Source organism: Bos indicus x Bos taurus, chromosome 29 (genome assembly GCF_003369695.1).
Source record: "Bos indicus x Bos taurus breed Angus x Brahman F1 hybrid chromosome 29, Bos_hybrid_MaternalHap_v2.0, whole genome shotgun sequence".
NCBI lineage: Eukaryota > Metazoa > Chordata > Mammalia > Artiodactyla > Bovidae > Bos > Bos indicus x Bos taurus.
In genome coordinates this window covers 574,456-596,793 of record NC_040104.1, presented here as the reverse complement: position 1 = coordinate 596,793, position 22,338 = coordinate 574,456, and the positions used below count along the sequence as shown (strand labels likewise).

General features: G+C 65.3%; 3 protein-coding genes across 19 annotated transcripts; all 3 read left to right on the top strand.

Annotated features, from left to right (window-relative positions):
* The first annotated feature begins 190 nt into the window (after positions 1-190).
* On the top strand, positions 191-7,125 carry SLC25A22 (solute carrier family 25 member 22). Of its 6 annotated transcripts, none has more exons than XM_027531328.1 (10): positions 191-258; positions 3,028-3,166; positions 3,258-3,383; positions 3,505-3,560; positions 4,170-4,260; positions 4,751-4,869; positions 4,976-5,150; positions 5,236-5,390; positions 5,473-5,548; positions 5,634-7,125. In XM_027531328.1, the coding sequence occupies exons 2-10, from the start codon at positions 3,147-3,149 to the stop codon at positions 5,782-5,784; spliced, it is 969 nt and encodes a 322-aa protein (XP_027387129.1). In that variant the 5' UTR covers positions 191-258; positions 3,028-3,146; the 3' UTR covers positions 5,785-7,125. The 6 variants fall into 6 exon arrangements, with proteins under 6 accessions (XP_027387129.1, XP_027387132.1, XP_027387128.1 ...); XM_027531331.1 differs by having other exon boundaries at positions 218-258; positions 3,033-3,166; XM_027531327.1 differs by lacking the exon at positions 191-258 and adding an exon at positions 2,067-2,159.
* Positions 7,126-7,279: 154 nt separating this feature from the next.
* CEND1 (cell cycle exit and neuronal differentiation 1) lies at positions 7,280-10,459 on the top strand. Its single transcript, XM_027531333.1, has 2 exons — positions 7,280-7,585; positions 8,877-10,459. Exon 2 carries the CDS (start codon positions 8,974-8,976, stop codon positions 9,412-9,414), a length of 441 nt encoding a protein of 146 aa, XP_027387134.1. The 5' UTR covers positions 7,280-7,585; positions 8,877-8,973; the 3' UTR covers positions 9,415-10,459.
* A 6,446-nt stretch (positions 10,460-16,905) lies between these two features.
* Positions 16,906-22,143, top strand: GATD1 (glutamine amidotransferase like class 1 domain containing 1). Of its 12 annotated transcripts, none has more exons than XR_003509331.1 (9): positions 16,906-17,012; positions 18,376-18,452; positions 18,735-18,840; positions 19,122-19,229; positions 20,176-20,270; positions 20,670-20,763; positions 20,902-21,013; positions 21,092-21,265; positions 21,525-22,143. XR_003509331.1 is itself a non-coding variant. In XM_027531485.1 (8 exons), the coding sequence occupies exons 1-7, from the start codon at positions 16,949-16,951 to the stop codon at positions 21,232-21,234; spliced, it is 705 nt and encodes a 234-aa protein (XP_027387286.1). In that variant the 5' UTR covers positions 16,906-16,948; the 3' UTR covers positions 21,235-21,265; positions 21,525-22,143. The 12 variants fall into 12 exon arrangements, 10 of the variants coding, with proteins under 10 accessions (XP_027387286.1, XP_027387285.1, XP_027387287.1 ...); XR_003509330.1 differs by having other exon boundaries at positions 21,092-21,274; XM_027531485.1 differs by lacking the exon at positions 20,670-20,763.
* Positions 22,144-22,338: the final 195 nt, after the last annotated feature.

The following is a 22,338-nucleotide window of genomic DNA, read 5'->3' as shown; positions in this document are numbered from 1 at the left end:
CCGGCGCGAGGTCGGACGCCCAGTGAAAACCCGTGGAGACCCGGAGCGCGGGGCTGGCGCCGGGCTGGGGCCTGCCGAGCGCAGTGGCCGTGGCGGCCAGGAGGGGGAGCCCGAGTCCGCCAGCCAACCGCCGGCCGGGGGCGGAGCGCGCGCGGCGCCGAGCGGACGCGCCCCCGCGCTTAGGTGCAGCCGGGCGCGCGGCGAGGCGGGGAGGCCAGCGCGGCGGCAGAGGCGGCGGCAGCGGCGGCAGAGCGCGCGGTGAGTGCCCACCTGGCGGCTCCTTCCGCTGCACCCACCCGAGTGCAGCCCGGCCGCGGAGTCGAGGGGCACCACGGCGACTATGGGAGGTGACATCTGCCCGGACGAGGCGGTTTCTGCGGGGCCCGCGCCGGCGGATGCTCGGATCCGCTGCCGCCGGAGTGTAGGAGGCTGGGCCCCGGGCGGTGCCGGGCGCGCTCCCAGCGCACACGTGTCCTCGCCGGTCGGGAGACGGAGGCCAGTCCCCAAGGAACGATCCGGGCCATGGGGGACACGCACGTGGGGCCCTGCGGGATGTACTTGGACACGTGGGTGGCTGAAGTCGCCATCGCCTGGCGGGCTTCAGCGTGGCGATCCGGGCCTCATGGGGACTCCTTCCAGCTGGACAGGGAGTTGAGCCGGGCTTCCAGTCGCAGCCCTGAACCCCCACTCCGCGCCTCCTTTGTCGCCGGGTTGGCGCCCCTCCAGCCGGCGGGACTGAAAGCGCCTCCCCGGGGCAAGGGGCGGGGGGAGATGAATGGGGAGAGAAGGGCCGGCCCCAGACTCGGAGCCTCACAGCCTTTCCCTTTCTTGGGGGTGAAGGAGTCCAGTGGCTTAGTTCGTGGCAGATTTTACCTCCTGGGGGGCCTCTGAGCTGAGCTGCCCACAGCTTCGCCTGCAGCCCGGGTTGAGGACGCTGCGGGAGCCGGGGGAACCGACCGGGAGGGCTGACAGCCCGGGGCCTGAGGCCGGGCTGGGGCTGCCGGGTCTCTATGGCAACCTGGGGTGCAGGGGAGGGCCCTCCGAGCTGTCTCATGAGCAGGCGGTAGGAACCATCGAGTGAGGACAGGAAAAGGCTTCCTGGCCCAGAGGACCCCTTGTCAGTCCTCCGCTGGCAGAGGCCCTCCCCACACTACTCGGTTCTGAAGTGTCTCCCCCATCCCAGCGCCAGGGTGGGACCCAGGGCTGACGGTCTCAGGCTGGGATCTCCAGGCCTGCCTCTATTCCCGAGACAGCTGCTCCCCTTCCCACCTTGGAGAGTGTCCGACTTCCTGGACCCCAGCATCCAGGTGTCCCTCACACTGGGCAGGAAGTGGGGTCTGGTGGGCTCGCTCAGGTCCAAGAGGGCAGAGTGTGGACCTTGTCCCCAAGGGTCGGGGACAACAGTCGGCTGTGGCCAGTTTGCACCTGGGGGGTGGGGAGAGAGGGTCAGGTTGAAGTGCAGAGGTCAGGCTCTTCTCTGAGACTGGGGCACTGAGGCTCTGGGTGAGTTTGTAGGGAGGCATCTGGGGGGTCAGAGGGTTTTGGGAGTGTGGGTGGCAGCCAGTGGTCTCTGCGACCCAGCCACCCCCTGGCCTTTGCAGCAGACAAGCGTGTCTTCTCCGCTCCTGCATGAGTTTTCCCTGAAATGCACCTCCCAGAAGACACACGGTCCACAGACACAGTGGGCACAGCCCATCTCCACCCCACAGCTCCGGATTCCCTGTGCCCGGGCACAGAGAGAGCCCCGTTCCTGGGGTCCCAGGGCCCTAACCAGAGCCCGCCTGCTGGCTGCAGAGGAAAACTCGGGGAGCAGCTGGGTGCACGGTGGCCGCGGGCTGGGGCCCCTCGAACCGGCTGCGTGGCTTGGCTGGGTTAGCCCGTCAGACCCGCTGCCTCATGGGCCGAAGGGGGCTCGGAGGCCAGCCCAAGCCTCCCAGAAGCTGTCACACCCCCTTCTCATCCCTTCTCCCGCGGCGCCAGGGCGCCTTATCCCGCCCAAAGTGAAAGAGAAAGTCGCCCCCCCCCAGGCCCGCCCCGCCCCGCAGCCAATCCCCGCCGCCGGCACCGCCCCCGGCCGCTGGCCCTCCCCCGCCCGCCCGCCGCCCGCGGGCTGGAGTCTCCAGGAGGAGCCGTGGAGGAGCCGGTCCCACGCGCCCGGGGTGAGCGGGACGACGGCGGGGCGGCGGGCTGCCGAGCGGGCAGGGGGCCTCCCGGCCCGGGGAAGCCGGGGTGAAGGTCACCAGTCCGCGAGCGACGGCAGGTGTGAGCCAGCCGTGTGACCCGACTAGCGACGCTGCGGGTGCGAGGCAGGGACAGCTGGTCTTGGCGTGGGCTGGGGGGCGCCCCCCGCCAGAGGTCCCTGGGGCCGGCTCTGGCTCCCTAGCCCTGCCCCTAGCCTGCCCCCCGGGAAGAGGTGGTGGAGCAGCCACAGCGAGCCCGTGTGTGTGTGTGTGTGTGTGTGTGCGCGCGCGCGCGCGTGCAGTCGGGGTGAAGTTCCTGGGAGGGTGGGCACAGGCTGGCTATGGCTGAGCTGGTGCTTTCTCCAGGGGAGCCGTGGTCTGGGGCTCCAGCCCGGAGGTGCCATGGGGCAGGGGCTGCACCTGCCCTGGCTGCATCTACCTGGGCAGCTGTGAGCTGAGCCCCGCGGGGGGCCCTGGGGCTCTGTCACCCCTATCCCGACAGAGCAGGCTGCTCGAGGATGGGGTTGACACAGCCCAGCCCAGGGGAGGAGGCACCTGGCCCTTTAAAGGGCTCCGTGCATGTGAGCGTGAGCAAGGCCAGCTGGGAGGACGCACTGGTGAGGACTCTTGAGAGGAAGCCGCCAGGTGGCCCAGGGATGGGACCAGGTGGTGGGCCTCCTGGCACGCTTCGAGCCCACGACGTGTAGCCCGCCTGAGCGGGGTTGGGGGCCTGGGGAGCCGCTCGGAGCCCCTGCGGGGGCCCTGGAAGGGAAACAAGGAAGCCTGTTCCTCTGGTGCGCCTCTCCCGTCTGCCCACCCCCGCTGGTTGCAGTCCCTTCTCTCCTAGGACAGAAGCGCTGGTTTGGAAATACCCTTGAAAGCAGAAGACCAGCCTCCGCCCTGCGCTCCCTCCCCCGCTGTCTGGCATCCAGCTCCGCAGCTCCTACCTGGGTGCTCCCGAGTTAAATGGCCGATAAGCAGATCAGGTCAGAACCCAGCCCCGCCTCACCCCACCCTGCCCTCCCCCCGGCCGACCTATGGCCGAGGAGGCCGCCTGACCTCCATCTGCCCACGCAGCCTGCCAGCCAAGCTCATCAATGGCGGCATCGCCGGCCTGATCGGGGTCACCTGTGTGTTCCCCATCGACCTGGCCAAGACGAGGCTGCAGAACCAGCAGAATGGCCAGCGCATGTACACCAGCATGTGAGCCAGCGAGCTGGGGGGGTGGGGGGCAGGCCTGGGGGCACTCCTGCCCGGGTCAGGGCAGGGGGCCGGTGCTGGACCCTGGCTGACCCCTGGCTCCCTCCTACCCCCGGGGCTGCAGGTCTGACTGCCTCATCAAGACCATCCGCTCAGAAGGCTACTTCGGGATGTACCGTGGTGAGGCTGGGCAGGGTCTGGAGGGTCTGGATGGATGGTGGGGCCGCGCCCCGTGGGGCCTGGCTGTAGCTGCACAGTGGCGGGGGTCGAGGAAGGGCAGCTCTCAGCGCCATCCTCCACCGCTGCCAGCACCCAGCACGACGGGACCTCCTCCCAGGACAGGCGGGACCCTGTCTGCGCCGGACACTGGCGGGGGTAGTGGTGGGGGGGCTGATTGCAAAGCCGCTTAGCAGACAACCGCCAAGCCTGGATTTGCCCAGATGCTGTGCAGCAGAGTCCTTGCACTGAGAGGGGCTCACGCTGCCTCCTCAGCTCTGGATCCCCCCCAGGTCCCCCGCCTCTGCCTCCTCAGCTCTGGACCCCCCCAGGTCCCCCGCCTCTGTACTGCAGGGGGGTGTTCCTCACGGAGGCCCGCCTGCTGGACCGGGAGGGTTGCCTGAAGGAGGAGGCGCTGCCCCCACCCCCGCTGGGCACATGTGGGTGAGAGGGCAGGAGGAGCTGCCAAGGTGCAAGGGGGCGGGGGGAGGGCTCTGCCAACTGAGAGGCAAGTGCCCACCAAGAGCGTCCGGGTCCCGGCCCTGGCCACTGACCCATCCGCATGCCACACAGGAGCCGCCGTGAACCTGACCCTCGTCACCCCCGAGAAGGCCATCAAGCTGGCGGCCAATGACTTCTTCCGATACCAGCTCTCCAAGGATGGGTAAGGCACTGGTTGACTGCTGGGGGCCACAGTCACGAAGGGAGGGGGATCTGTGCCTCCAGAGGACGAAGGATCTGTCGTCGTGGGGGCCCCTCACCCCGACCTGCAGGGCCTGCTTCCTCCGCCTCCGATGCTGAATCCTTGGTGCTCAGGCCCCAGGGGTCCTTGGCCCCTAGCCATTGCCTGCTGCCTCTTGTAGGCTGGGATTTGGGGGCACTGGCCAGTTTTCCCTATCACCCGAGGGTGGGGTGAAAGGGCAGTAGTCCCGTGGAGCACTTGAGCCCCCCACCCCGCCTCCAGTTTTGTTTGCTGAGAACAGCCCTCGCCCGTCCCCAGCCCCGCTGTGAGCGTCTGTCTCTCGGCTCGGTGCCTGTTACTGGAGGGCGGCGGGGGCGGGGCCTGCCTCTGTCTTCACCGGTCCCGCCCCTTCACGTCCCCCAGCCGCAGGGGCCTCTGACTCTGCCTTGCAGCCCCGCCCTCTTTACTGCAGGCAGCAGTTGACCCTGTTTAAGGAGATGCTGGCGGGCTGCGGGGCCGGCACGTGCCAGGTGATCGTGACCACCCCCATGGAGATGCTGAAGATCCAGCTCCAGGACGCGGGCCGCCTCGGTGAGGCTGTGGGGGGCGGGGCGCGGGGGGGACACCAGCTGGACCCCGTCCCTGCCCCCACCCTGTGCTCGGAGGGAGACCAGCAGGCCACCCCCTTTCTCCCCAGCCGCCCAGAGGAAGATCCTGTCCGCCCAGGCCCAGCTTTCGGGCCAGGGGAGCGCCCAGCCCTCCGTGGAGGCTCCGGCCACCCCCCGCCCCACAGCCACTCAGTTGACCCGGGACCTGCTGCGGAGCCGAGGCATCGCTGGCCTCTACAAGGGCCTGGGGGCCACGCTGCTCAGGTTGAGGGGCAGGCAGGGCGAGGGGAGGCCTACCCACCCGTCCGCCCCACGCGTCCCAGCCAGTCACCCTGCGATCCCCCGACAGGGACGTCCCCTTCTCCATCGTCTACTTCCCCCTCTTCGCCAACCTGAACGAGCTGGGCCGGCCAGCATCTGGGGAGAAGTCGCCTTTCTACGTGTCCTTCCTGGCCGGCTGCGTGGCTGGGAGCGCGGCTGCCGTGGCCGTCAACCCCTGTGACGGTTGGTGCCCAGCTTGGGGCAGGGCAGGGCTGGGGGGTGGGTCCAGGCTGAGGGCGCACGCTGACCTGCGTGCCCCTTGCAGTGGTTAAGACCCGTCTCCAGTCGCTGCAGCGTGGCATCAACGAGGACACGTACTCGGGATTCCTGGACTGTGCCAGGTGGGCGAGCCCCCAGGGGCCGGGGAGGGCAGGGCAGCCCCAGCGTTGTGGCTCTGACACCTCCGCCCCCGCCGTCTCCCCGCAGGAAGATCCTCCAGAACGAGGGCCCCTCCGCCTTCCTGAAGGGCGCTTACTGCCGCGCCCTGGTCATCGCCCCACTGTTTGGCATCGCTCAAGTGGTCTACTTCCTGGGCATTGCCGAGACCCTGCTGGGGCTGCCGCGCGTCCAGCCCTGAGCCCGGGCAGCCGCCCCTTGCCCTCCAGTCGAGCGGGACCAGAGCGGGGCCCAAGGCAGGCAGCCCCCCCGGGGACAGCACGAGAGTCTCTCCACAGACGGGTGGGGGTGGGGAGGGGGAGTGCAGGGTGCACACACGCGCCTGGCGGGGCCCTGCCTACACAACCCCCGGGATCAACGTCTTACCTAGAAACGGCAGAAATTGTTACATTCCTGGAGCCAGCCCTGCCCACCTTTGCCCCAGTCTGAACAACCCCCAGGGATAGAGCTGGTCTCTGGACTGGGGGCCCCCAGCCTGGGCTGGGCAAGCTGGACCCTCTCCTCCAGTCTACCAGCTCCTGTCCCCAAGGCTTGGCCCCTAGTCCACAGAGGGGACCCCGCACAAACCTATTTATTAACTTGCCGAGCACAAGCGGCTCTGTCCACCCCTCCGTCTGTCCGTCCAGCCTCCCCCGCTGCTGTTCTCTTGCCTTGGCCAGCCTTGCAGGAGGATCGGGCTCTCCTGCCCCCCATATTGAGCCAGGAATCCTAGACTGGGGGTGGCCCTGAGTGCTGACTCCCAGGACAGGTCCTCCGCCCCCACTGTGGGACCCAGCCCATGCGAGGTTTGTGCACGTGTGTGTGTGTGTATGTGTGTGTGTGAATGTTGGGGGCGGGTGGTGGCCTCCCTCTGCTGTCTTGGCCCCTCAGGGGTAGGGCTGTCAGGGGCTCCAGCCATCCCCATGTGGCCAGGCAGTGTGTGTGTGCAGGAGCGTGTGAGCGTGTGGGTGTGTGCCCTTGACTCGCCAGTGACCCCGTCCAGGAATCCGTCTCTCCGCCCGGCCCTACTTCTGAGGCCACGCCCCCTTGAGGTCCGGGAGGGCGAGCATGAGGACCAGTATGGAGCCCGGGAGCATCTTCTCCTGGGGGACACCAGGAGCTGCCCCTCCAGTCTTCCCCGGGCCTAGCCTGCCCTCCGGGCCTCTGGGTAAGGCCCCTGACCACACTTGGTAAAGCTCCGCCCTCCCCCACCCTTGATGTTGTGAACTGAGGCAGCTCTGTCCTGACCTGCCCCGCCCCCAGCCACGTGGTCGTGTTGGTGAGTGATCTGATGTGCCGGTGCTGTGTCCTCCACCCCCGGGCCCCCTCCCTGGAGGCCCCTTCCCAGTGACACTACCTGGGCTCAGGCCTGGGCCCCCCAGTTCACGGTTGTTCCTGGGAGCTGCTCTCTCCCGTCACATCTGTACCTTGGAAGCTGCTGCTGCTGCTTACAGAATTATATTTTTTTCTTTTGAAGAGTTTTAAGAAGTTGTAACTTTTTGTGTCTTGTCCTGTAAGAAGATAAATAAATATTCTAAGTAGATGCCTCTTCTAGACTCTTGGGGGTGAAGGGCGTCCCGCTCGTCTGATAACTGGCTCCCCTCCCCCTGCTGTCCTGGGTCCGCCTGCCCAGCTATGACGGGCACACTGGCTGTAAAGGAGCCTGGTTAGAATGGCCTGACTACCTCTCGGTCTGATGGAGGTGCGAGAAAGCCAGCCTCAGCCGCTCACCTTCTTGACGCTAAGCCGCCCTTCAGATCAAAAGTGGAACTGGGTTTGGGGCCCCCAGAAGTCCCGGCCGCTCCGGGGCGCTGTGGTGGCCACTAGCAGGTGGGCGGAGCCCGCGCTGATGCGGTCCCCGCCCTGCTTCCTGCGCCGGAACAGTGCATTGTGGGAAACTCCCAGTCCTTGCAACCGCAGCCGCGCCCGCCGCCCTCAGTCCGGTCGGCCGTGGTCCCGCAGAGAGCGCGCGGCCCTGAGGTGGGAGCGCCGCGAGCAGCAGCGTAAGGCGGAGGGGACTCTGCGGCGCGGGGTCTGGGGCGGGAGCGGGGCGCGGGGCCCCTGAACAGAGCGGCAGGTTCTCCGCTATGAAGGTCACCGGGGGCACTCCGGGGTCCCCTGCTCTCTTGGGCACAGCCACCTGGAGGGGGAGGGGCAGCCGGTGACGTCAGTATGAGCCCAAAATAACCAAAGGTCTGGGGGAGGGGGAGCGTGGACCACCAGCCCTTTGAGAACTTGATGCCCAGCAGCGGAGTACCCTCCAGAATGACAGGGGTGAGGGGCTCTTGGGTTCCCTGGAGGTGGGTCAGTCCTCCCCAGGACACCCCCGTCCCGCACGTGACCTTCAGGCGACCTTCATTGTGTCACTGTGCATGGCCAGGGGACCCGGGTGCCACCTCCCACACAGGCTCCCTCCCCCTGCAGGCGCAGGTGCGAGTTCCTCAGCATCCCAGGAGCTGTGGACAGCAGGGTCAACTCCCGAGAGGGAAGATGGGTCCAGAGAGGCGAGGCCACCAGCCCCCTGCCCCACGCCTGACTCAGGATCAGGGCCAGGCCTTCCCTACTGCCCAGAGCGCCTAGTCTCTGCCTGGCCCTGCCTTGGGGGTGCCTGCTCCAGGCTCACCCCAGGGACTCCCTTTGCCCCCAGAGGCAGGAATGACCTCAGGGTCAGAAAGGGCTCCCCGCTCTGAAGCTGGAGCAGGCAAGGCCAGTCCTGGGGTGGGCACTGAGAGGGGTCTATGACCAGCTGGGAGCCCAGGCCTGTTGCTGCCCTCCCGCCGGCTTCTCCAGCCTCTGGTGAGACACCCTGGTTTTGTCCAAGCCAGGTCCTGGCAACCTTCGGTCCATTTTGACCCCATGTAACTGAAAGCCCAGACTCTGGGTTCCCACGCTGCCCTCCCCACCCCCAGCCCACTCAGCCCTGAGAAGGATGCACGGTCAGTTCTGCCCAGGCCCACCTCCCCAGCCACACGGCTTCTCAGGGCTGGGTGGGTGCTCTCTTCCCGGTCAGGACCTCCCCACCCTGGGCCGACATGATGGACATAGGACATGCGTGGGCAAGACCCTTTCACAGATGAGGGAACTGAAGCCTCTAGCAGGCCTCATCCCAGCACCCCAGCCCAAAGGGGGGCCCACAGCGCCCGCCCGTGTGCTCGGAGGGGCTTCTCAGGAGGTGGCTGAGGCCAGCTGGAGGCTGAGCCCCAGGAGAGGAGTGTCCAGAGAGCTAGCGGGTCTCTAAGGGAAAAGGACGTGGGGCTGCACAGGACAACAGCCTCATCGGGTCTCCCCCCGCAGGCCCATAGGATGCCCAGGGGTGAACTGTCCTGAGCTGCCGTGGTCTAGACGCCTGCCTGCCCCCGCGTGCCCCACACAGCCCGCCCGCACACCCAGCATGGAGTCCAGAGGGAAGTCGACTAACAGCCCCAAGGCCGACGCTAAGGCCACGGCCGAGACCCGAGCCCCTGCCGCCGTGGACGGGAAGGCCCCGTCCTCTAAGCCAGGGAAGAAGGAGGCCCAGGCAGAGAAGCAGGAGCCGCCGGCAGCCCCCACGCCGCCACCTGCCAAGAAGACCCCAGCCAAGGCAGACCCGGCCCTTCTCAACAATCACAGCAACCTGAAGCCGGCCCCCGCGGCCCCCAGCACCCCCGATGCGGCCCCCGCGCCCAAGGGCCCTGGGGACGGGGCTGAGGAGGGCGGGGCCCCCAGTGGGGGCCCCGGCAGCCGGGGGCCCTGCCCTTTCGAGAACTTGACCCCGCTGCTGGTGGCTGGGGGTGTGGCTGTGGCTGCTGCAGCCCTCGTTCTCGGGGTGGCCTTCCTGGTCCGAAAAAAATGATGGCCGGTGCCCAGGCTGGGCACAGCCACTTCCTGTACAGACCTTGGGAGTCTAGTGCATGCCGAATTCACACACCGCTATCTATACATATGTAATACCTATATCGTGTCCCCCACATACAAGCAGAGGGAGAGAGAGGTGGACAGGCCCCTACAGCAGTGGAGACCCAGCCCCCTTGAGCAGTCCCGAGGGCAGAAGGAGGCCAGGCTCTGCGGGTGGATCCCTGACACAGGGTGGGGGCTCCATGTGGACCCAGGCACCAGCGGACGGATGGAGAAGCGGGCTCTGCAGGTGGCCTGCCTGCCCAAGTATGCCAGCCTGTGCCAAGGGCCCCAGTGGTCCTGTGGTCTTCTGGCAGCAGCTCCTGATGAATGCCCAGGGTAGTAGGGCTGGGCAGGGGCCTGGGATGGATTCTGAGCTGGGTCCAGCAGACATGGGGACATTAAAGGGTGTAGCTGTGTGGCCCATTTCTGCTGTTTGCGTGTAGCCAGGATGGGGGTTCCTCTGGGTGGGCTGCCTCAGTGGGCTGATCTGAGGTGGGTGGTCACATTGGCTGAGTTTCCGTGCCTCCTGCCTGCTTGCTTGAGCCCTGGCTGGGTGGACAGACAGCTCAAAGGCTCGTGTCAGAGGCACTTTTGAAGTTTACCTTCTGGTTGACCCCAGGGGGCCCCTGAAGCTGGGCCCTACTCTTCCTTCCCTGAACCCCTCCCCATTCTGCAGCGGTTGTCCTGGGGGCAGGTGAGAGCCTGGCGGGGAGGCAGCTGTGCCTGCCCAGTGCCCGCAGACAGCCCCTCCTGCCCACCCAGGGTCCTTGGAGTCTAAGAAGCGTATAAATGCAATAACAGGTAGAATAGAACCGCTGGGCAGGCGACCATCACCCTCTGCCACTGCCCCGTTGAGCCTGCAGGGAGACGCGCTCTGCTGGGAGCATGTCATGGCAGCGGTGGGCACTGGGAGCCCGACGTGCCCTTGCCTGGCCAGCTGGCCACTGGAACCCTGGGCCTGAGTGGAGGTCAGTTTGAAATAAACTCTGTTATCTAAAGACTGGGCTGGCGTCCTCAACTGCACGCGGTCGGGAGAGGCGGGGTGGCCGGTCTGGGTGCAGGGGTCATCTGCCCACACTGCGGGCTTTCCGGGGAGGGCCAGGGCCCCCAGGTGCCCCTCCCAGCCTCTCCCGCCACCTGGTGCCCTTGACCCGGGTGGGTTCCACTCGTGGCTCTGCCCAGGTCTGGCCCCACCTGGATGGCTGCACCCGGCCTTCCCGCCAGCCCTGGCCCTAGAGGACCCAGTGCAAGTTGCAGGACCCACCCCCAGCTCTGCACCCACACCTCAGGCCCACACTAACCTGGGGCATTTCCCTGGGACACACACCCCTCGCCCTGAGCTGTCTGGCCCTGGCCCAGGCCCAGCCACCAAGGGAAGGCGCCAGAGCCCACAGGCTCGTCCACAGGCCCTGCAGCTGCCCACGCCGCCCCTCTCCAGCCAGCTGGTCCCCTCTCCCACTCTCTGTTCCACTTGTACCTTAAATGCAAAAAAAGAAGAAAAAAGTGTCCTCCGTGTGGGGACTCGGGGCAGGACAGGGGTGGCTGTGAAGGTGAGTTCTGTCCCCGCAGCCGGGAGCTGAGGGTCCGGCTCTCGGCCGTGGTGGCACTCTCTCGGGGCGCTGCCTCAGTTCTCTGTTACTTTTTTATCTTTGGCTGCGCTGGGCCCCGCTGCCACACACGCGCCTTCCCTAGGCGTGGCGAGTGGGGCTGCTCCTTGGCTGTGGGGCTTCTCTTGCAGCTCGGGCTCAGCAGGCATGGCCACAGGCTGAGTGGCTTTGAGGCAGGGGTAAGCGTACCAGGAACCAAGCCTGTGTCCCTGCGTTGGCAGGCGGATTCTTCACTCAGCTCAGTTCAGTCGCTCAGTCGTGTCCGGCTCTGCGACCCCATGGACTGCAGCACACCAAGCCTCCCTGTCCTTCACCAACTCCCGGAGTTTACTCAAACTCATGTCTACTGAGTCCATGATGCCATCCAACCTTCTCATCCTCTGTCGCCCCTTCTCCTCTGCCCTCAATTTTCCCAGCATCAGGGTCTTTTCTAATGAGTCAGCTCTTCCCATCAGGTGGCCAAAGTACTGGAGTTTCAGCTTCAACATCAGTCTCTCCAAAGAAATCCCAGGGCTGATCTCCTTCAGAATGGACTGGTTGGATCTCCTTACTGTCCAAGGGACTCTCAAGAGTCTTCTCCAACACCACAGTTCAAAAGCATAAATTCTTTGGCGCTCAGCTTTCTTTATAGTCTAACTCTCACACCCATACGTGACTACTGGAAAAACCATCGCCTTGACTAGATGGACCTTTTTTGGTAAAGTAATGTCTCTGTTTTTTAATCTGCTGTCTAGCTTGGTCGTAACTTTCCTTCCAAGGAGTAAGCGTCTTTTAATTTCATGGCTGCAGTCACCATCTGCAGTGATCTTGGAGCCCAGAAAAATAAAGTCTGACACTGTCTCCACTGTTTCCCCCATTTTATCCTAACCCTGAGGGCGCGCAGGTCCTGGGCCCTGAGCACATTCACACTGTGGGAGCGTCACCCCATCGGCCCTCGGAAACGATTCCTCTTCCCAAACTGACCCTCTGTCCCCGTTAACATCCGTTCATTCTGTCTCTGTGGGCGACTGCAGGTGAATGGAGTCAGACCGGATTTGTCCTTCTGTGTCTGCTTATTTCTCTGAGCATCACGTCCTCAAGGGTCACCCATGGTGTAGCGTGTGTCAGGATTTCCTTCCTTTTAAGTCCCACCCTATGCGTGGACCACAGTTTGCGGATCCATCATTCGCTGATGGGTGGACTTGCCTCCACTTGTCGGCCGCTGCGACTGTGGGCCCAGCACCCAGCTCGCTCGAGGACCTGCTCAGAGTGGGGCGGCCGGGCTCCACGGTGCGTGCCCCTTAAACTCGGCAGCTGTGTCTCGTGCATGTGGGGCGGCCGGGAGAGAAGCGTGCCTCTCGCCCAGTGACACGGGAGTGGGCGAAGCCTCGAGGTTGACAGCCCGTCTGAGCGGGGCCACCTTGGGTCGTTCCATCTGCACGGACCCAACTGCTGCTGTTTACTGAGTCCTTGGCTGTCCGGGCTTTGCCTTTTCTGATTTTTCTGTTGCTGCCATTTGTCTGTTTTTCTGCGATGAGAGGCCTTCTTGTCATTTATTTGGAGGATTTTTTTTTGGTCTGGCTGCACGGCCTGGGAGATCTTAGTTCCCCGACCAAAGGTTGACAAGGATTGAACCCTGGCCGAGGCGGTCAAAGCGCAGAGCTCTAACCAGCGGACCACAGGGCACTCCCGCGTGCATTTCTTCCTGTGTCTCATATTCCAAGCCTTTGCCAACGGCACTTATCTGTATTCAGTGGCTGGCTTGCATCTGTTTCCTTTGTCTAGAAGTCCCCAAATCTCAAGTTATCACGCGTAACCGTTGATCCCTTTACTGTCTAACCTTCTGGAATCTTTCCTAATATAACACTCTTGGCATTTACTCACAGCAAGGACTTAACCCATCTGAACCTCGGGTTTCATGGGGACTAAGCTGAGGAGCTCGTGGTATCTCTCTCCCACCAGAGATGAAGGGGGCCAGGGTCAGGCAGTGAAGGGCCCCCCGCAGCCCCTTGGTGGCTGTGCCTCCTGCTGCCACTTTGCACACAGCCAGGGTCTGTCCTGAGCCCGAGTCGGCCTGCACCTGCCTCAAGGCCATACTGTAGTTTTGTGATACTACTTTGTAATCTCCTCTTGTTTCCGTCTGCAATGCGGGAGACCTGGTGTTTGATCCCTGGGTTGGCAAGATCCCCTGGAGAAGGGAAAGGCCACTCCAGTATTCTGGCCTGGAGAATCCCATGGACTGTAGAGTCCATGGGGTCACAAGGAGGACACAACTGAGCGGCTTTCACTTTCACTAAGAGAAACACAGCATCTAAGCTTTAGGGATGCTATGCTGCTCTCGTTTCCTTATTTCGTCGGAATTTCCACGCATGCTCAGTTACTGGTGGCCCCTTCCGGGGAAGGTTAGAATTGGGCAGCTGAGGTCCCCAGGGTGCCATGAGGGTTCTGAGGCCCAGCTTTTAAAGTGTATGTATATATATTTATGTGTTTATGGCTGTGCCGAGTCTTTGTTGCTGTGTGTGGGCTTTCTCTAGTTGCGGAGACTGGGAGCTGCGCTCTTAGCTGCAGTGGGCAGGCTTCCCGTCGCAACGGCTTCTCTGGTTTCTGACGACAGGTTCCAGCCCATGCGGGTTTCAGTAGCTGTGGCTTGCGGGCTTAGCTGCCCCATGACGTGTGGAATCTTCCCGGACCAGGGGTCAAACTGGCATCCTCTGTGTTGCAAGGTGGATTCTTACCAGGGAAGCCCCTCAGCTTCTGGTTCACAGCATTCCTAAGCTTTAGGAAGGTAGGGATGCTTCCAAATGATAAAAAAATAAAACCTCTTGGGGACACCCAGTGAAAATGAAAGTCGCTCAGTTGTGTCCTTCTTGTGACCCCACGGACTCTACAGTCCATGGAATTCTCCAGACCAGAATACTGGACTGGGTAGCCGTTCCCTTCTCCAGGAGATCTTGCCAACCCAGGGATCGAACACCAGGTCTCCTGCAATTGTAGGTGGATCTTTACCAGCTGAGCCACCAGGGAAGCCCTGCTGACTTCAATGACCTTTACTACAGTACCACTTTTGAGTGGGAGTGGGCGAGGCTCACAAAATACCAGATATAAAAAGTACTCCATATAGAAGAAGCTCACACTGTAAATCGCACGCAGGCTTACAAGGACCTCTGAAAGCCAGAACTCAGACGGTAGCAGCATGTCCAGGACAGAGGCCCCGTGGGCGGGGCCAGCAGGGTAGGCTGGGTCGCACGTGGGGTCACGGCACAGGGATGCAGAAGGTGCCTGTGGGGGTCTGGGCTGCTTTCCTCTCTAGCACCCTCTCCTCCCCCGAGAGTGTGCAGCTCCCTTTTGGGGACCTGGGACCTCATTCTTGGTGCATCCAGGGCTGGGCCGGGCCAGTGCTTCAGGCCAGGTAGGGGCCTCCAGAACCTCTTTTCCTCCACCAGGGCAGAGTAGCAGAGGCCTGGGGAGGGCAGAGCTGGCCGGCGACCTGCTGCTCTGGACCATCCCGTGGATGCTGAGTCGGGCCTGGACTCGTGGGCCTTCAGCCCCGCCCTGGCCATGGCTCCCTGCCCTCAGGGAGGTGAAAGGGCAGGCAGGCAGAGGCTCCCGGCTTCCCAGTGACCGACCCCACCGTGCCTGTGCTTCCCATTCGGGGCCTTCAGCCCGTGGAGCCACGCTGGCTGTCTGAGGGCCGCTGAGCAGACAAGAGCCCCATGCCGCCACCTGCCCCCCAAGAGCAGCTCCTGTCCTGGCTGGAGGGGAGGGCACACCTGTTGTGTTGTGGAGAGAGCTCAGGAGATGCCCCTGGGACCCACGCCAGCTCCCCATCCAGCTCTGTGGGACCTGGAAGTGTGTTTGTGGGAAATCCCCTTCAGATGCTCCTCTGGACCCTCCCAGGCCTCTGTCGCTCCCTGTCCTGATGTCCTGGGCTCTGGGATAGGCCAGACTGCGACCGCCTGCCTCCCTTTCACGTCACCCCACTCCAGGCCACAAAACGCCACTGCCTGGCAGCCTGGGGTCAGCAGTGCAGGCAGCGGCTCTGCGCTCTCAGCAGTCCTGCCGACGCTCCCGCTCCAGGCGCAGGGACCCCGTGCCCAGCCGGCGGCCACGGCCTCGGCAGTCCTAGGTTTAGGGCCGTTGTAGCACAAGCCACAGGTGCTTGGGATCTAAGTCTGTGGACGCCTCCCAGCCCAGCCTCGGCCAAAAGAGAGCCCGGAGCTGAGAAGCTTGGCCCTGATGGGAAGAGGGCTGCTTCCTGGCCTGGGACCTGGGCCCCTCTGCTGCCTGTCTGGGAAGCTAGGCTGCCCATGGCACATCCTCCCTGAGACAGCCTCAATCCCAAGTCCCTGTATGGGAGGTCCACCCAGCAGGCCGACTGGGATAACAAAGGGGCACTCAAGGCAGTCCTTGCATGGGGTGTTCTCAGAAAGGGAGTATTGGGTAGACAGTGCCTTGGTGCCCATGGGCTTTGAGGGATGGTTAGGAGTTTGATGGGCAGAGAGATGGGTTCCAGCATTCGGGAGATAGAAATAGGAAGTGAAATGGCTCCCAGGGAAAGGCTCAGATGTGCTTTGAAAAGAGGAAGTTGCCAGGGGAGAAAGCAGAGGAGACCTGAGGCACTGGCCAGCCCCACCAGGCAGAAAGTCCCCCAGAAATGGCCCCCCAGTCACCCGTTCTTGGCTTCCAGGGTGAGCAGGTTCTAGGGACAGGAATGAAACGCTGTTGCAGGAAAACATGACCTTTGGTCCCCAGGGACTTTGTGCCTCGGGGGCCCAAACAACTGCAAGAGCCCAGGTTCAAGGGCGTCACAACCCCAACGGCAGAGCCCTAGTCAACCCCCAGGCCTCCCCTACCTTCTACTGTTCCACTGGGCACTCACTGTTGATGATCAGGAACTTGCGTAGCCTGTAGGTGATGCCCAGGGGGAGGCAGGTGAGCTGACACTTCAGGTGTGACCCGGGGTAACAACTGTGGGAGGGGGCTCAGCAGGATGGGATGGGGGGCTCTGAAGGGGAGCCCCTTCTTCTCACCTCTAGACTGAGCGATGGACCAGGGGACAGTCACCTGGCCTGGGCTGCTGGTCCTTCTGGTCTGCGCCTGCCCTCAGAAGAGCAGACACCTGCCAGTCACTCCTGCAGCACCAACCATCATGCCCAGGTGCGCTTGGCCATCTGGCCCGGGTGTTGGCCTCAGGGCCAGGCCTGAGTAACAGGCACCTCTTCACCGCTGCCCCTTCCCATGTGAGGGTAGGGCCGCTCCCTGGTATGAGAACCTGCTCAGGAAGGGGCAGTGAGACTCCTAGCCCACCCGGGGGACACCTCAATTGCCCTGACAGGTCATCTTGTGGGTGTCCGCCCCCCTGGACACTGACAGGGGCCGACAGTGACAGGCAGACCACCGCCGGACCCAGAATGAGGCTTCTGGACAGGGAGGCCGCATGCCACCACCGCTGCCATGTCCTGCAAGTTGCCGAATGCCACGCGGGACGCATTCCTTGCAGGCTGGCCCACGGCCTCGACCTCGGTTTCGGGAGGGTCAGGAACCGTGTTCCCGACCGCGAGCGGGGGTTGGGCTAGGAGTCTGCTCCATGCAGCTGCGGTCCCGTGGCCCAGCTCAGACCTCTCTGCAGGATCTCCGGGGCCACGACGCGGACGCGGTCCGGGACCGCGTCCAAGGGCTCAGCTGCCCGCGGCTGGCGGCGGACTTGACCCGGAATCGGACCCGAACTCGAGCTCGGGGTGGGAGGAGGCGGAGCCAGCGCAGCTCAGCCCCGCCCCCAGGCCGCGCGGCGCGTCACCGCGCCCGGAAGCGCGCACTGCCGCCCCGCGCACGCGCCCCGCCGCCCGGGCACGCGCCCCGCCGCCCCGCGCACGCGCAGCGGTACCAGCCCCCCGCAGTCCCGTCATGGCGTCCGAGCGGCTCCCGAGCCGGCCCGCCTGCCTCCTCGTGGCCAGCGGCGCCGCGGAAGGTGAGGCTCGCGAGGGCGGGGTCGGGGCTGCGAGCGCTCCCGCCCGAGCCGAGCTTCGGTGGAGAGCGGCCCGCGGTGGTGCTCGCTGCGGGCTGGCCAGTGCACCCGGCCGCCGCCCGGGGACGCGGTGGGGGACTGTCCCGGGGCCCTGCGGTGCGCGAGCCGCGCCCCCCGGCAGTGTCCCGGGTGAAGGTGCGAGCGGAGCCGGACGGCCGGGCCCCGCGCCACGAGCGCCGCTTCTCGGCCGAGGCCTCGGGTGCTCAGGGCCGGCGGTCGGGGGCGCCGGGCGCCTCGGCCTCCGCAAGGAGGTCGATAGGCGGGGAGGCGGGGCGCCCAGGCGGGTCCCGGGGTCCCGCTCCGGAGCCTGCCTCCGGCCTGACTTCAGCTGCTGCCCAAGGGGGCGGGGGAGCGAGGGCAGCGGGTCACGGGGTCGCAGTGTGCTGAGCCCCAGGCGGGGCCCCTGAGCTGCCCCCCAGGACGGAGACACTGAGGGGCACCACCCGCCGTGGAGAGATCAAGGCTGAGCCACTGAGAGTGGGGTTCAGCCCTGGAGTCGTGGGTGACTGCTGGGAGCAGGGTAATGGTGAGGAGGGGTCGCGCCGGCCTGGGTGTGCCCCAGGGGAGGGTGTTGAGGACATGGGTTGGGGGCACAGCTCTGAAAGGCTGCTGGGCTCTGCGGGCAGGATGAGTAGGCCCTTCAGGGGACCCTGGGCCAAAGCAGGTAGGGTAGAGGGGGCTGGAGGAACCGGGCAGCACTGGGGAGACTGCCTTTGCCAGATATGCAGGCTGTCTACCGTGTGCATGTACTGATCCGCAAGACTGGAGAGGGATGAGGTCCAAGATGAGGTTCAGGGGTGGGGTCCCCTGATTAAAGGCGGAAGGCTGCAGATCAGGTCCCTTTAGAAGCAGGTGTCTGTGATGGAGCCTCAGCCCCCAGAAGCGGAGAGCCTTCCCCCTGGGTCCACAGAGAAGAGGGCGGGGCACAGTGCCAGGGCTGGGGTGGCATGCCAGACCCAGGAGCTCTGTGAGGGAAGGAGCCCACCGCCCCGACCCCGCATGCACCCCCTTCCCCTAGGACACAGGCCGCGGCCCCGCCTCCAGAGCCACAGGCTTCTATCACTGCCCCCTCTCGCTGAAATCGGCGGGTGTGTGTGGGTCTCAGTCCCTGGTGATGGAGTGTTAGGGAACCTCACACTTGAGTTTTCCTTCTGGAAAAGGCCTGTAGTGGTCAGGCTCGGGAGAGAGCGAGACCCCCTTCAGGGGATTGCGGGGTGGGCCTGGGTGAGGTGGGGTGAAGGGCTGCTCCCCAGGGTGGTCCAGACCGGGAGAAGCCCTGAACCCACCGGGCTGCGTCTTCTCGCAGGTGTGTCGGCCCAGTCCTTCCTCCACTGCTTCACGCTGGCCAGCGCTGCCTTCAACCTGCAAGTGGCCACGCCTGGGGTGAGTCCGGCTCCCCGTGTCTCCAGGAGAGTGACGTCATTCCTGGGGGGACCTACGGGGTTGGGACCCCAGGGAGCACTGAGAGCCTCCCCAGAGGTGCCTGGGACACCTGCTTCCACTCGACAGGCGGAGACTGTGGCCAGCAGGGGCTGAGGGGCTGGGCCGACGGTGTCTTTGTCCCGAGGGGCTGCTGGCAGTCCCAGCCCTTGTCAGTTTCCTGGAGCCTCCATATGCCAGTAGCAGGGGGTGAGGTGCTGACCCTTGGCCTCTGGGCCTCCACAGGGGAAGACCATGGACTTCGTCGACGTGAATGAGAGCAACGCACGCTGGGTGCAGGACTTCCGCCTCAAAGCTTACGCCAGCCCCGCCAAGCTGGAGTCCATTGACGGTGTGGGGCCTGGGAGGGCCTTGGGGGGTGCGATTCCTGCTGGGTCCTGACCCCAAACTGCTTTCTCGAATTCCTGGAGCATTCTGGGGCTTGCCATGGAGCACCGTGACCATCCGGGCCATGTCCTGTCCGGTGGCCAGACCTCCCAGCAGGGGAGGGAGCTGGCGGGTACGCAGGTGGTTTGCGGGCCTTGGGAGCCTTAGCTGGTGGGGGCAGCAGGAGCAGAGAGGAGCCGGCTGCTGGCCTCGTCGTCCGTGACTGACAGGGCTGTGGTCCTCCAGGTGCCCGCTACCATGCCCTGCTGATCCCCAGCTGTCCTGGGGCCCTGGTGGACCTGGCCAGCAGCGGGTCCCTGGCTCGCATCCTGCAGCACTTCCACTCTGAGAGCAGTAGGTGGCCTCGGGCCCGGGCTGGGGGGGTGCGGTACGAGATTCATGGAAGATGGGACCACGCCAACAGGGAGGAGTGCCTGATGGGGGTGTGGGGGCTGGTGTTCGTGGGCGTCGTTGGGGTTCAGGTTTTGGTGGGAATGCCGTCATTTCAGGAGCTGCCTAGGGTCAGTGTGGAGCGCTATGGTCCTGACCAGTAAGTGGACAGGTTTACCCAGCGTGTATACATGTGCGTGTGACGCGCACACACACACATGAAGGTGGGCGTCCCTTCCACCATCAGCCCCCTGACTTGCCCCTGTGGTGCCTCAGCCTGGTTCCCTTGGGGGCTGTGGGCTGGGAACCCCGCCCCCCGCAAGATGGGCAGGCAGGATGCTGGCTTGGTTCTTGGTGGGGTTTGTGGGTGGTGGTGGGGCAGGGGGCTGGAAAACTGCCCTGAGGAGACGTGTCTGCTCCAAGGGAACGGGGCACACTGCCCTGGCCTGGCGTCGAGACGAGCGGGCGAACCCAGGGCTGCACACAGCGTCCTTTGTTGGTGGAAACGAGGCCTCCTGTCCATGGGCAGTGCTTGTCCGGGCACTCAGCCGTGGGAACGCACTTGTGCCAGCCTGCCCTCTGAGACGGGGCTTGGGGCCAGGGGCCTGGGGTTGAGCGGAGGGCTGGGCGCCCCCTGCCCCCCTATCTGCTGCATTCGGAGGAGGGGGCTCCAGGCACTGCCCAGAGACCGGGTCAGGCAGCTCTGATGGGCAGAGGGTGGTACTCCTGTGTGAGGGGTGGACCCAGCAGCCGCCTTCCTCCCGCCGAGCCTGGCTCTCAGCCCCTGAACAGCTTGAGGGGATCTGAGCTCTGAACAAACCCCAGTCTTGTGTGGGAGGGCCGGGGAGGTGGGGGTGTCGCTTGGGCCTGGGTGGCCGCGGCGTCAAGCTGGCGCTGGCCCTGCTTACAGAACCCATCTGCGCTGTGGGCCACGGCGTGGCCGCCCTCTGCTGCGCCACTAGTGAGGACAGGTCCTGGGTGTTCCAAGGCTACAGCGTCACCGGGGTGAGTGCACGGATGGACGGACGGGCGGGGCAGCGGTGCAGGAGCCGCGGGGGCGGGGCCCCTGGGGGGCAGCAGTTGTTGGCCCAGTCAGGACTCGGACCCCAGCGCCAGGCAGGGGGCTTGCAGCAGGAGCCTCTTGAGGCCTGCTGAGTGGGTGACTGCTCGTGGGTCCTGGGGCAGGTCTGGGGGGGCTCCTCTGGGGGCACTGCAGCACCCCCTTGTCGGGCTCCGTGCCTGACCCTCGGCCCTGAGCTCACCTGCTTGGACCTTTCTGGTGGCCCCGTGTCCTGATGCTGGGGAAGACCCAGAAAGCTTTGCCCCTGCTGTGGACCCCTCCCCACGGGCAGCCCCTGGTGGGGGCATGGCCCCCTGACCCTGGGCACTGCCCCGGCCCCACAGCCCTCAGTGTACGAGCTCGTGCGGGCGCCGGGTTTCGCCCACCTGCCCCTGATTGTGGAGGACTTCGTGAAGGACGCGGGGGCCTGCTTCAGCGGTGAGCGGCTGGGCTGAGCGTCCAGAGGGCTGTGGGGACCCTGGTCACGAGCCCCAGCTGGGATGGCGGGGCAGGGCGGCGGGGTCTCGGGGCCGCCCTGCACACGGCCTGAGGCCCCGGCGCTCGGGTCCCCTGCAGCCAGCGAGCCTGACGCCATGCATGTGGTGCTGGATCGCCACCTGGTCACCGGGCAGAACGCCAGCTCCACCATCCCTGCCGTGCAGAACCTGCTCTTCCTCTGTGGCAGCCGGTGAGGGGCCGCGGCAGGTGGCAGTGGGACCCCGCCTGGTGCCCAGCCCCTTTGTCTGAACTGGCATCTACCCCGCAGGAAGTGAGGAGGCCCCGGGCCAGGCCCCGAGCAGATGCCACCACCTCCAGATGTCCTGGGTGTCCCCCGAGACCCTGCCTCGTGACACCCGGCCTGCCTGGCCCCTGGGGGAACTGCTGGGGGGCTCTGAGGATCCTCCCTGAATGGGTCGGCCTCGGGGGACGGACTGAGCCGGTGACTGTGGTGGGTCTCCCTGGGGAGGGGTGGGGAGTGCTGAGCGGGCTGTCCGTGGGCCCGGAGCACCCCGAGTGCTCCACAGTCAGCTGTGGGGTCCCGGGGGGACACAGAGCCTTCCTGGAAGCCAGGGCGATTGCTGACCAGGACCCCGGCATCCTGTTCCTGGCCTCCCTGTGGTCTCCCCACCCCTTTGGGCCTTGGTGGGGGCAGGAGGGGAGGGCCCTCGCCCTGACGCTGGCCTGGCACGCTGTTTCAGACACGATGGCAACCCCACGTAAGGCCAGGGTGGATCAGGTGGACGCTGCGGCGTCTCCACGTCCCTTCCAACACTGGGAGAAAAGCTCGTGGATACAGCACACGGGCACCCTGCCAAGTGGTGTCCAGGTCCTGACGGCCAGGCCTGCTTCGGGGTGGACGTGGCAGAGCCCTGAGCTCCTTTTGGAGTGTGGCCGGCCGGCCTGGGGTGGCGGACGGTCCTGGGTGCCAGGTGGCTGCCCAGCCAGCGGACTCCAGTGCAGCCTGGGTGCTCTCCAGCTTCCTCAGGGCGCCCGCCCGGCCTGTGGCCCACAGCGGGGCCCTGGAGCTGCCCTGCCCCACGTGTCGCCTTCTCTCAGCCTGGCTCTGCCCTGGCTAGCCCCTTGGAAGGGAGGAGGAGGGAGGCAGCCAGGCGCCTCAGCCCCAGCGCCGCAGACCAGGCCATGCCCTACACGTACCCGCCTCTGCCAGCGGCTCCAGACACCTGCTGGCCTCCGCACCCCGGGCCTGGGCCCCTTCCCCAGCCATCCCGTGTGTGGCACCAGCTGGTGACGGACCTGGCTGGACAAAAGCGTTTTTAGAATGGTAATGCAAATAAAGAGAGAAATGATTACGCCTCAGGGGCATCTTCTGAGTGTCCGTACCTGACCTGGGTGGGCTCTGCGGGGCGGGGCCCTCCCCAGCCTTCCTCACTGGCCCCACGTGGCCAGGTCTCCAGGCCCAGGGCCCAGCAAGAGGCCCCCTGGGATTTCCCACGTGCTGTGTTGAAAACAGACCCTGAGCTCCAAGTCCGCAAAAACGGCGTGTGGGCGTCT

Excerpts from the sequence above, each read along its gene's own strand:
- SLC25A22 (XM_027531328.1), top strand. The coding sequence starts at position 3,147 with ATGGCCGATAAGCAGATCAG. Across the intron at positions 4,870-4,975 it reads CCAGGACGCGGGCCGCCTCG|CCGCCCAGAGGAAGATCCTG; the intron begins GTGAGGCTGTGG and ends CTTTCTCCCCAG. Across the intron at positions 5,151-5,235 it reads CTGGGGGCCACGCTGCTCAG|GGACGTCCCCTTCTCCATCG; the intron begins GTTGAGGGGCAG and ends ATCCCCCGACAG.
- CEND1 (XM_027531333.1), top strand. The coding sequence starts at position 8,974 with ATGGAGTCCAGAGGGAAGTCGACTAACAGCCCCAAGGCCGACGCTAAG.
- GATD1 (XM_027531485.1), top strand. The coding sequence starts at position 16,949 with ATGGCGTCCGAGCGGCTCCCGAGCCGGCCCGCCTGCCTCCTCGTGGCC. Across the intron at positions 20,271-20,901 it reads AAGGCTACAGCGTCACCGGG|CCAGCGAGCCTGACGCCATG; the intron begins GTGAGTGCACGG and ends GGTCCCCTGCAG. Across the intron at positions 21,014-21,091 it reads CTCTTCCTCTGTGGCAGCCG|GAAGTGAGGAGGCCCCGGGC; the intron begins GTGAGGGGCCGC and ends TCTACCCCGCAG.